Source organism: Lissotriton vulgaris, chromosome 12, assembly GCF_964263255.1.
Source record: "Lissotriton vulgaris chromosome 12, aLisVul1.2, whole genome shotgun sequence".
Classification (NCBI taxonomy): domain Eukaryota; kingdom Metazoa; phylum Chordata; class Amphibia; order Caudata; family Salamandridae; genus Lissotriton; species Lissotriton vulgaris.
In genome coordinates this window covers 6,331,472-6,344,038 of record NC_141700.1, presented here as the reverse complement: position 1 = coordinate 6,344,038, position 12,567 = coordinate 6,331,472, and the positions used below count along the sequence as shown (strand labels likewise).

At 51.1% G+C, this 12,567-nt stretch overlaps 1 protein-coding gene across 3 annotated transcripts; it reads left to right on the top strand.

Moving 5' to 3' along the window:
• Positions 1-7,838: 7,838 nt before the first annotated feature.
• On the top strand, positions 7,839-12,330 carry LOC147673022 (cold-inducible RNA-binding protein-like). Of its 3 annotated transcripts, none has more exons than XM_086946692.1 (8): positions 7,839-7,950; positions 8,716-8,823; positions 8,904-9,010; positions 9,194-9,308; positions 9,400-9,493; positions 10,086-10,150; positions 11,996-12,087; positions 12,214-12,330. In XM_086946692.1, exons 2-6 carry the CDS (start codon positions 8,721-8,723, stop codon positions 10,147-10,149), a joined length of 483 nt encoding a protein of 160 aa, XP_086802818.1. In that variant the 5' UTR covers positions 7,839-7,950; positions 8,716-8,720; the 3' UTR covers position 10,150; positions 11,996-12,087; positions 12,214-12,330. The 3 variants fall into 3 exon arrangements, with proteins under 3 accessions (XP_086802818.1, XP_086802817.1, XP_086802819.1); XM_086946691.1 differs by having other exon boundaries at positions 10,556-12,087; XM_086946693.1 differs by having other exon boundaries at positions 9,400-9,825; positions 9,976-12,087.
• Positions 12,331-12,567: the final 237 nt, after the last annotated feature.

Here is a 12,567-nt window from a genome sequence, read left to right as displayed (position 1 = left end):
GGAGGCCACCACAGTTCGAACCACACACTGCCACTGTTCTTACACAACTACTAACCCTCACACTGCTACAAGTGTGACAATTCAAACAGTTTGAGGCCGCCAAAGTTTTAAGAATGGCTTGGGTGGCAGATATTAGTTGTTTTTAATGTATATTGAATTAACAATCAACAATTTTTCTGTTCTCTTTAAATTGCACAAACAGCGCCATCATGTGGCAGCTGTCATAAGTGCAGGTTCTGGCAATTAAGCACCGGTGCAGTTCACCGGAAACCACCAGCTCAAATTAAGCACGGCTTCTCATCTTTCAATGCTTTCTATTCTAGAGTATGGCCATTTGCAGCTTCAAATGGAATGGAAGGATGATGGGCGTCTGGTGAAGAGGATATTTCAATGTAATTCATTTATTCAACATTCGGTTCTTTTGCACTTTTTGGCACGGTCAAGGCCAGATGTCTGCCACCTTCCTATAAAATGTGCAGACACCTAGGATGGTTTGTTATACAGTGCTGATCTCCATGTTTGGGGTTTTGACTCGAGTATCTCCCATTTGAGGCCAACCTAGGTAGATTGTGCTGTCCACTTTTTAGGCCTTGACCTACAGCATTGCTTTAGCAATGCTTGTTAGTCTGGCCAACGTTAGTCTGCTGGCTTCCACCTACCCTCTAAAAGTGACAGAGCGACCAATCTGTGCATTGAAAGTTATGGAGTTGTAGTGATTGGATCAGAATTACAGGATCCGTGTCTGAAGTACTAAACCTCAGGTCTTAAGCCGGTCCCAAGATTGTTTAATACTCCCCCCCCCTCACTGTCTCCTTCCCAGTACTCCTGTACATGTCGTGGGCTCTCTCTCGGCTCTACATTACCATCCCTTTGTCTTTCCTCTCTGCTTGTGTATTTGAATCACATTACCAGAAGCCACCCCTGCAAATGTTACTACACTACACCCACAGCGAGCACCATACACCTCAGCAAGGCTGCAGCTTTGTTATTAAGGAGACTTCGATGCTCACAGATCCCTCGATGTTAGACACCGGGACTAAGAAACACAACATTTGCAGTGCTCTCATTTGTGAGAGTTTGAGCTATTGGCATTGTAAATGACATTGCCTTTTATTTATGTTTTGAAAAACCTGCAAGCGGTGCCTAAACACGCACTTTTGTAAGTATAATTGTTGCTTAGGAGAAGCAAGTCTAGCAGTAACTCTTTTACTGCTAGCCTTGCTTCTCGTAATAAACGATTATAAGTACTGAGTGCGCGTTTAGGCACTGCTTGCAGGTTTTCAAAACCTAAATAAAAGGCTCTGTCATTTACAATGACTATAGCTCAAACTCTCGTAAATGCGAGACCTATTACATTGCAAATGCTTATTTTAAGATGGGGACGACATGGCCAGCCTGAAGAGAATCAGGTTTTGAACCCTGTAGGAGGGAGGCTTGATTATTGAAGTCCAGCAAGGGAGCTATGCAGTTAGAGGGAAGAGGATCATTGAAGTGATTGTTCAGGTTTGAGGATCATTGAAGTGATTGTTCAGGTTTAAGGAAGCTAGAATTCTCGAGATAGAGTGTTAATCATAGACTTTAAAGTTTGACCAGTGCACTTGGTTTTTGGGTGAGGTTTGGGAGGACAGCGTAGAGAGAAAAGGTAGAGCCGACAGATTTTGGTGGTGAGTTGCAGACTTAAGTTCATTTCCTAGGGCAGAGATTTTGTTGCAAAAGAAGGATGAAAATTCCTTGCACGATATTAGGGGTTTAGGCGAGTTGCAGACTTAAGTTCATTTCCTAGGGCAGAGATTTTGTTGCAAAAGAAGGATGAAAATTCCTTGCATGATATTAGGGGTTTAGGCGAGTTGCAGACTTAAGTTCATTTCCTAGGGCAGAGATTTTGTTGCAAAAGAAGGATAAAAATTCCTTGCACGATATTAGGGGTTTAGGCGAGTTACAGACTTAAGTTCATTTCCTAGGGCAGAGATTTTGTTGCAAAAGAAGGATGAAAATTCCTTGCATGATATTAGGGGTTTAGGCGAGTTGCAGACTTAAGTTAATTTCCTAGGGCAGAGATTTTGTTGCAAAAGAAGGATGAAAATTCCTTGCATGATATTAGGGGTTTAGGCGAGTTGCAGACTTAAGTTCATTTCCTAGGGCAGAGATTTTGTTGCAAAAGAAGGATGAAAATTCCTTGCATGATATTAGGGGTTTAGGCGAGTTGCAGACTTAAGTTCATTTCCTAGGGCAGAGATTTTATTGCAAAAGAAGGATGAAAATTCCTTGCATGATATTAGGGGTTTAGGCGAGTTGCAGACTTAAGTTCATTTCCTAGGGCAGAGATTTTATTGCAAAAGAAGGATGAAAATTCCTTGCATGATATTAGGGGTTTAGGCGAGTTGCAGACTTAAGTTCATTTCCTAGGGCAGAGATTTTATTGCAAAAGAAGGATGAAAATTCCTTGCATGATATTAGGGGTTTAGGCGAGTTGCAGACTTAAGTTCATTTCCTAGGGCAGAGATTTTGTTGCAAAAGAAGGATGAAAATTCCTTGCATGATATTAGGGGTTTAGGCGAGTTGCAGACTTAAGTTCATTTCCTAGGGCAGAGATTTTGTTGCAAAAGAAGGATGAAAATTCCTTGCATGATATTAGGGGTTTAGGCGAGTTGCAGACTTAAGTTCATTTCCTAGGGCAGAGATTTTATTGCAAAAGAAGGATGAAAATTCCTTGCATGATATTAGGGGTTTAGGCGAGTTGCAGACTTAAGTTCATTTCCTAGGGCAGAGATTTTATTGCAAAAGAAGGATGAAAATTCCTTGCATGATATTAGGGGTTTAGGCGAGTTGCAGACTTAAGTTCATTTCCTAGGGCAGAGATTTTGTTGCAAAAGAAGGATGAAAATTCCTTGCATGATATTAGGGGTTTAGGCGAGTTGCAGACTTAAGTTCATTTCCTAGGGCAGAGATTTTGTTGCAAAAGAAGGATGAAAATTCCTTGCATGATATTAGGGGTTGAGGCGAGTTGCAGACTTAAGTTCATTTCCTAGGGCAGAGATTTTGTTGCAAAAGAAGGATGAAAAATCCTTGCATGATATTAGGGGTTTAGGCGAGTTGCAGACTTAAGTTCATTTCCTAGGGCAGAGATTTTGTTGCAAAAGAAGGATGAAAATTCCTTGCATGATATTAGGGGTTTAGGCGTTTCTTTGGAGGTTTTTGCTAGTTTGTTGGGTTGGTGTTTGACCAAGTCAAATAGCTTGCGAGGTCTATTCTTGGCATTCTCAAGTTCAGTTCAGAATAATTCTTTTTTAGAGTTGAGGATTTTCTTATTGTAGGCATTTCTGGCCTGGCGAAGAAGTTTTAGATGGGCTGCTGACGGGTGCTGTTTCCAGTTTCGTTCAGTCTGTCAAAGGGATCTCCTCTCCTTGCTGAGGGATCTGTTGAACCAGGGATTCCTGTCTTTGATCTGGTTTCTTTTTAGTTTTAGTGGAGCAAGGTCATCGAGAAAGTCGGATATAGTTGAGGAATAATGATCCGCAAGGTTGTTGACCGAAGTGCACTGGGGGGGGGGGTGGGGGGGGGGAGGTCGGTCTCACAGCATGCAGCCGGTTTCCTGTGATCAAGGTTCTTGGTGTCTCTAACCCATCGTTTGGGAATCACAGGTTGTGGTGTCCATGTTTTGTGGGTGCTAGGCAGGAGGAAAGGGATAGTGTGGTGGTTAGACCAATCACATGGGTCAATGGAGATAAGTTTGACCACTTATTCCTTAGCGATGATCCAGTCTAGGGTGGAGCCTTTTGCATGAGTAGGGAGAGAGAGGGTGTGAGCTGACTTTGAACCCGGTTTTCAAGGGTTTGTTTGCATGCTCTACACAAACCCCACTGCAAGAGTCTAAATCAATGATGCGATTTCCAATGTCTTTCCCATTAGTAGAGGAACGTGGCAAGGCTTTCCCCTTTCACACCTGCTCCAATGCGACACCCAAGACTGGAGGTGGGAGAAAGGACACTAGGACTGCATCACACTCTACACAGACGATGTCCTCTACTACTTGGAAGACCCTGCAACAAGTGGACTTAGATGTCTTCAGATCCGAAAGCTTTTTAAGGAGGCCTCGAGCCTCCACGTAATTCCGGCTACATTGGTGTTGGTCCCTCTAGATCCCTTCTGAGACTGTGTTGATTGGCAGATAGATTTTCCCGTGTGACGCCTCAGCTTACGGTACCTAGATTTTGGGTGACGCTCCACCCTGAACTCAGCTGGTCCCTTAATCTTGCACCCCGGATGCGGAGGGCTAGGGAGGACCTCCATAGACGGCAGTCCCTTCCGTTGAACGTGATGGGTAGAATTGTGCTTTATAAAACGATGATTCTGCAGAGGTTCCTTTAATGTCTGTCAGAATCTTCCAATACTCTTACCTAGTTGTTGGTTCGGGAGCTAGACCGGCAGGCATCATCCTTCCTCTGCTATAACTTCAGATCCCGCCTGGCCTTCCATCATTGTCAACAGGCCCGCTGTGAGGGAGGGTTGGGATGACCAATGTCTACCTTTAGAATCTTGCTACACGCCTCCTGGTGGTCAACGAGTGCCTTAATGAGAATTGGTCTGATCCTGCTTACCATTTTGAAGTGGCGTCCCTGGGGTTCCCTCAGATAATGGCCATGCTCTGCGGATCCTCGGTCTGTACCACTATCCCTGTGGTGACTAGTATGGTCTTACTCGCTTGGAGAGTCACCATCCGACATACGGAATGCGACACTAAACTCACACACCAAACCCCTCTCTGGCATGGCACATGGCTGAAAGAGATGACGGCGCGGGAGGGCTTTGGGAGATGGGACCTCATGAGAATAACACATCTGGGGACATATGGTCCAGGACCCACATATGCACCTTTGCGGAGCTTCAGAGTGATTTTGCCCTCACCTCCTCTCAATTTTACAAATACTTGCACCTGCAATACACACTCCACACCCACATGACAAACACTGCTTCTCTCTACTTATGGGAGCTTTGGGTCCGGAAAGCATTTCCCAAATAGCTCAAACCCTACTCTTCAATGCCCTGGGCACTGTGGATCCTCTGAGGACCCACTGGGAGGACTGGGTGGGCCCACTTGAGGACGATGACGGGTGAGATGCTTTGATGGCACCACGAGTCATCATGACTTCCTCCTCGCTGTGCTTGATGCAGAGGTACTACCCCTACTGTGCCTACCTCACGCAAGCCAGACTACATAATGCAGGTTTCCTCCATAGCCCTACCTGTCCACGCTGTTCACACGCCTCTGCTGGCGTTTACCACATGGTCTGGTTGTTCCCAGTGAATGAGAGACTGCGCCACTGTGGTGAGGGATCCAGCAGATATGTTGGGTTGGGACGTGCCCCTTTTCCCTTTAATGCTACTGTTTGGAGTACTGGAGGGGCCTGGGGCTTCGAGAGTGGAACGGACATTCTTGGGATCTGCCCTGTGGTAGCTAAGTGATACATAGCAGCCCACTGGAAGAATCCTGCTCCTCCCACACTGTCGCAGTGGAGGTGGGGGTCGACTGGTGTGCGCAGCAGGAGAGGCCCGTCTACAAAGCCAGGGATGCCCCACCAAACACTCAAAAACTTGTAATAGCAAGCCGAACAAACACACAACTGTGTGATTGTGACACACCTCCCCACTACTGATTCCCCCAAAAGAGTTCCAAAATTGTGAGTCTTATAGCTCACACGGAGTGCATCTCCACTGCTCCTGCTGTTTCCAAGGAGCAGTCACCAAGACCACATGACAACTTAACACAAATGTGGAAAGCACCACCTGCACCAGAAATAATGTTGTCCGTCCACTGTAGGTATTATATAAAATGTTCTTTATTCTTCATGGTCACAAAACAACAGCCAAACAGTTGACGCGTTTCGTCCAACTGGTGTGGACTTCATCAGGGTTTAAGATAAGGTCTTCTAGGGTAGTAAATCTTTGTACAGATGTAGAAGGTTTCTGTCCTATGTAAGTACTCAAATGTAACTGCACCCTCATGGATCTAGGGAACAGTTAAAAATAAAGCGTCTTCTGTGCCGTAACCGGTAGCGGCGAGGGATGTTCTGTATTTTCGTCCTCTTGTGTTGTTAGTGCTTTTGGGGCAAATAGCTTGGACAAATGGAAGGTGCATCCCACCTCTTCACACGCGGTGTCCATGCATCCTCTCTGGGTATTTGCCCTACAGTATTTTACACATTTGTACTGTGGTTTACCAGCTATGCATTATAATGTACAGTCTGTGTGCTTCCTTCTTGTGCAAAAACCAATAACAATTGCTTATCACAAAAAAAGATGGCCACATGTTTATGTATTTATAACTCAATGCTTGAAGATTCAATCTGGGGTGGTGTGAACAGGGTTTGTTCCCTCCCTCAGGAAGGTGTCTCAGGTGTATTTTGGTTGTGGGGATGGGCAGAGAGGTTTAATTTCTCTGGTTGGTTCCCGGGTTCACAATCGTTTTATAAGAATATGCTGAGGAAAGAGTCCATCAAGAGTGTTCTCTGGAACACTATGTTAACCTATGGAAGAGTGAGGGTCGCCCCCTCAGGCCGGTCTCAGGGACACTATGGTAACCTATGGAAGAGTGAGGGTCGCCCCTTCAGGCCGGTCTCAGGGACACTATGGTAACCTATGGAAGAGTGAGGGTCTCCCCTCAGGCCGGTCTCAGGGACACTATGGTAACCTATGGAAGAGTGAGGGTCGCCCCCTAAGGCCGGTGAGTAAGAGTGAGGGTGTCACAGGGACACCATGGTACGGTATGGTTGTGATGAATAACACTAAGAGATAACACCCTCAGTCTGCAACAGTGACCTATGGCAGAGTGAGGCTCCCCCCATGGACCTATGGACGAGTGAGGGTCCCCCACATGGACCTATGGAAGAGTGAGGGCCCCCCCACATGGACCTATGGAAGAGTATGGAAGAGTGAGGGTCCCCCCACATGGACCTATGGAAGAGTGAGGGCCCCCCACACGGAGCTATGGAAGAGTGAGGGCCCCCCCACATGGACCTATGGAAGAGTGAGGGCCCCCCCACATGGACCTATGGAAGAGTATGGAAGAGTGAGGGTCCCCCCACATGGACCTATGGAAGAGTGAGGGCCCCCCCACACGGACCTATGGAAGAGTGAGGGCCCCCCCACATGGACCTATGGAAGAGTGAGGGACCCCCCACACGAACCTGTGGCAGAGTGAGGGTCCCCCCACATGGACCTATGGACGAGTGAGGGTCCCCCACATGGAGCTATGGAAGAGTGAGGGCCCCCCCCACATGGAGCTATGGAAGAGTGAGGGCTCCCCCCACATGGACCTATGGAAGAGTGAGGGCCCCCCACACGGACCTGTGGCAGAGTGAGGGTCTCCCCACATGGACCTATGGAAGAGTGGAGGCCCCCCCACACGGACCTGTGGCAGAGTGAGGGTCTCCCCACATGGACCTATGGAAGAGTGGAGGCCCCCCCTATGGGGGTGGGCGGGTTCCACCTCGTGCGACTCCACAAGATGGCGCCGGGGGCTCTTTTGTCCCGCGCACAGACTGCCGCAGTGCGGAGGAGCGCGCGCGCCCGGCCAGCGGAGCCAATCACAGAGGTCAGCGGTGGGCTCATGAATATTCTAGTCAACGGCCTTATTTTAGGGCGCAGTGGACTGTACCACTATCTACGTCGCTCGCTCCCTCTCCGTTGACCGACGATTCTAAGTTCTTTGTCACCAGGTTAATTTTAATAATAGTCTACGACTCCGCGAATGGCCTTTGTCTGCTTGGCGTGCGTGAGAGGACTGCAGGGAACCCTCTCAGCGGATGTGGTAGCGCCCAAGCTGTGACGTCAGTGTGAACGTGTGCTCCACGCTGCGCGTGCCTGCGGTGGGATATATAAGGGGCGGTGCGCAGCAACCGACCACCATCTTCTAAGGAACTTTGACCATCTGTGAAGCCGCAGCACGATCTGGTGAGAACCGAGGGGGGCGGGAGCGGGAGCGGCTGCGGGGGGGCCGGGCGATGGGTCGGTGGTTGAGAGGCCGGAGGGGGCTCGGTCGGATGGATGAGGGGCTCCGAGGTACCGGGGCGGTGGTTAAGAGGCTGCGAGGGCTGGAGGGGGCTTGGGCCGATGGATGAGAGGCTGCGAGGGCCGGAGGTGGGACCGGGGCGGTGGATGAGAGGCCGGAGGGGTGGCGGTGGATGAGCGGCATGGCCCGGGGTGGGACGGGGGGCGGTGGTTAAGAGGCTCCGAGGGCTGGAGGCGATGGATGGGAGGCTCCGAGGGCCGGAGGTGGGTCGATGCGGAGGCCCCCAGGGGGTGGTGGATACGGGTTCGTAGCGATGGGTGAGAGGCCTGGAGGGGCGGGTGTAGCTCGGGCGGGTGATCGGTGGTTCTGCGGGTTTGATGTGTGATCGTGGAGATGGATTTGTGCGGGGGGGGGGGGGGTGGTGGTTCGGAGCCCCTCGGGTGATGGTGTGGGGAGTCTTCGAGGGGGGGGGTATGCGATCATAGCGCCGGTCGGTGTCCTTGGCCCAGGGGTGGCTGGCGTAGGACCCCGGGGGTGGTTGACCGGTCCGAGGTGGCTGGGGGGCTTTTAACTGATTCAGGGTCCTGGGGGGGGGGGGGCGCGGCGCCATCTTGTCTCGGCCGCCATTTTGTCCGTCTGCCCCCTGCTCGCAGTGGTGGTTCGATTGTCTGACCCCCCACCCCCTCTTGCTCTCTCCCCTCCCGCAGGAATCATGTCGTCCGATGATGGAAAGCTGTTCGTGGGCGGCCTGAGCTTCGACACGGACGAGCAGAACCTGGAGCAGCAGTTCAGCAAGTACGGGCAGATTGCGGAAGGTGAGTGGTGCCCCCATGCCCCCCCCTCCATTGCCCTGCCCCCCCAGTCTGCAGGCTCTGACCCCTCTCTCTCCCCGCAGTGGTCGTGGTGAAGGACCGCGAGACGCAGCGCTCCCGGGGCTTCGGCTTCGTCACCTTCGAGAACCAGGAGGACGCCAAGGACGCGCTGCAGGCCATGAACGGCAAGGTGAGCCCCCCCGCAACCCCCAGGGCTCCGTGAGGGCCACGTCTGTGTCCTGAGTGATCCATCAGTGCCCCCTTTAACCCCCCGCCCTGCATCAGGGGCCCAGGGCTCCGTGAGGGCCCCTTCTGTGTCCCGAGTGATCCATCAGTGACCCCTTTAACCCCCACCCTCCTCTCTTCCTTCCAGACTCTGGACGGGCGTCAGATCCGCGTGGACCAGGCCGGCAAGTCTGAGCGCGGCGGCCGAGGAGGCTACCGGGGCGGCTCGTCCGGACGGGGCTTCCGTGGAGGCCGAGGCCGTGGTGAGCAGCGGGGCTTGTGATCGGGGCGGGAGGGGTGTCTGTGGGGCTCGGACCCCAGTATAACCGGCTCTTTTCCCTTCCCTCTACTCAGGCGGAGACAGCTACGGCAGCAGCCGCTTCAGCGACTCCCGCAGTGGGGGCTACGGCGGTGGCGGATACGGGGGCTCCAGGGACTACTACAGCAGGTAGGAATGGGCTGTGTGCTGGCGGCCAGATCTGGGCTAGTGGTGGGGGTTGGCAAGATCTGTGCTGGTGGTAAGGGTTGGCAAGATCTGGGCTACATGCAGTGGTGGGGGCAAGATCTGGGTTGTGGTGGGGGATGTCAAGATGCAGTGTGGTGGGGCAAGGTCTGGGCTGTGCTGATGATTGGTGGTGGGGGCAAGATTTGGGCTGTGCTGGTGGTAGGGGATGGCAAAATTTGGGCTACATGCAGTGTGGTGGGGTAAGATCTGTGCTGGTGGTAAGGTTGGCAAGATCTGGGCTACATGCATTTGGTGGGGGCAAGATCTGGGCGGTGGTGGGGGATGGCAAGATCGGTGCTGGTAGTAGGGGATGGCAAGATTTGGGCTGTGGTGGGGGGATGGCAAGATGCAGTGTGGTGGGGCAAGATCGGTGCTGGTGGTAGGAGATGGCAAGATTTGTGGGGCAAGATCAGTGCTGGTGGTAGGGGATTGCAAGATTTGGGCAACATGTAGTGTCACTGGTGGTGGCAAGATTAGAACAGATGTGGGTGCTGGCTGTGGGTCTAACATTAATCTCTTCTTCCCCTTCCTTCAGCGGCAGGAGTCAAGGCGGCTATGACCGCTCCGGAGGTTCATACAGAGACAGCTACGACAGCTAAGGTAACCCCCATTCCTCTCTCTCCCACCCAGGGCTCTCGGGGAGGGCTTCCACCGTTGGCCGCCTACTGGAGGCGCAACTCTCCCCGCCGCTCCTTTAAATCCCTTAATGCATGTGCGAACTGCCCTCTAAGCCTGTGGCACTCCCGTCCGATTATTTCCAAAAGACAAACTGCCTTCGGGACCTGTGGTGTGGGCCTTCTCTCCTGTCCCTTTATTTAATTCAAACCGCCTCTGCCCTCTGGGACCTGTGGTGTGGACCATCTCTCCTTCCTGTCCGTCTGTGGTTTGGGCCTTCTCTCCTGTCCGTTTGTGGGAATTGCTAAATCTGCCTCTGCAATGCTGCTATGAAGACCGCCAGTTTGCTTTCAGTGCCTTTACAACTTTGTGCCTGCTTCTTGTCCTCAGCTCACAACGATATATCCCTTCCTGACTCAAGATCGACCTTCCAATGGCTGTATTTATAAAGAGTTATGGAGCCTCGCTGATTCGTTCTCATAGTCCACCTGCAATAGTATTTTTTTAGCTAATCCTGTTCAATGTTCATACTAGCGTTCTCCATGAGCCAGTTTTTTTTACTTTGGGGGCACTTTATGTTTCTGGATCGAAGACAAATGAGTTGTTACTGTTCGACGGTTTTATTTATCAGTTTTATGGACTTCAGTGCACAAGGTTGGGTGCAGCCTCGGCGCTTGTAAATAAAGGGCATCACCTCCTTGGGGCACGTTCATAGCTGGCTTCACTTGGGCCCGGCGGCCAGCATACAACCTTTATTAAGGTTCAATGTTCGACGTCCTTTTTTATTTTGTACTGAAAGTAATTTCCTTTAATGCTGTATTGAAGTGACTACGGATTTCTTGTATCTGAATTTCATCGGCTTCACGAAGCCCAATTAAAAATCTGAAAAAGAAACGTTCTCCTGGCATTTCCCTTCGTTGCACAACACCAGCATTGCGCATTGGCAGCTACTTAAGGGGGCTGGGAGTACATGCAGCTCAGCGTTAGTCCAGGGCTAGCCAGTGGTAAGAGGGCTGGGCTAGTTTTTGGGATGGGTCCTGACCTTGTGGTGCGGTCTCTAGGCTAGCACCCTCTGCTCTGGTGGGTGGGCCAGCTAGATTCAAGGGGCCCCTGGCACAGATGTCTTTTCTCTTGTAATGTATGCGCGGGATGGAAGCGCCTCCTATGAAAAGGCTCCTCCTTTTAAACTAGTAACACTTCTGGGCTCGATAGACAGTTCTGGGTGGGCTGAGCTTAGCATATGTGGCTAGTTAAGCACCACTGTGAATCCTGGGATTTTGTGGGGCGCGATGGGTACCACAGAAGGCGTCTCCTTAAGGGAGGCTGGGCTGGTACAAGATACATGATTAGGTAACCAACAGTAGCCAGCTAGGGTTTGCTGGGCCAGCGTAGGGTCCTTGGCTAGTTAGGAACCACTGTAGCCAGATAAGCGCTAGGATGTGCGGGTGGTTTGTGAATGCCTAAACTTGAATCCTCCGATAGCTCGAACAAGCAGTGTCCATGCCATGCCGAAGAAGTGTTGTGCCGCAGATTTCTTGACGAAAAGCAGCTCTTGGCTAGTTCATGTGCAACAGTAGCCCGGTGGGTGCTCGAGGTAACTTCATCGCATCTTTCTGAGCTCATTCACTGTTCTTTGGCATCCCCTGTAGATGAAAGCCTCTGAGATCCTAATGCGAGCATGAAGCCCCTTTCTGTCCCTATTAACGAGGCCTGCTTCACGGCCGATGGAAGATCTGTGGGGGTCCGAGTCCTTATATCTATATATTGTCTGGGTGGGGGTTGTGTGCACACGATGTAGCGCCTGGTTCACATCTCCCTTCTGCATTTCAGGACACGGAGGCGCTAGGCCGCGGGCCTGGATGGACTGCAGCAGCTTGAAGTGGCAGATGCCTTCTTCCTTATCTCCCGTCGCTCCCCCAAAGGTGAGTCTTGTGTGAGCTGCCAGTTGTGGGTGGAGACCCGAGTCCCTTGTCCTGTCTACTCTTGTTGAGCGGGGCCCTGTGCCCTCTGCTCCTGCAACCGACTGACGGCTCTTTCTTTTTTTGCAGTCATCCGAGAATCATCCACGGGGAATCGTCGGTGATGTCGACGACCACTGTAATTGACAAGTGTATATACTGTTTCAGAGCTATATATTTTTAATAAACTTATTTTTCTACATTAAAGTTGTACATGTTCAAAGTTTGTATTGAGCCATTGTCGCATAATTAAAGGCGAATAGCTGATTTTCCTCACTGTGCACGAGTCTAGGGCCGAGGGTGCACTATGCACCCGTCATCGCCCGTGCTTGGGACACACCTCTACCAGTATTTAGTGTTTGCATCTCCGTAAACAAGTGTCGACCCTCAGGCTACGCAGTCAATAGAAACGAGACACGCCTGTTCTGTGGCAGACTCCGTGCG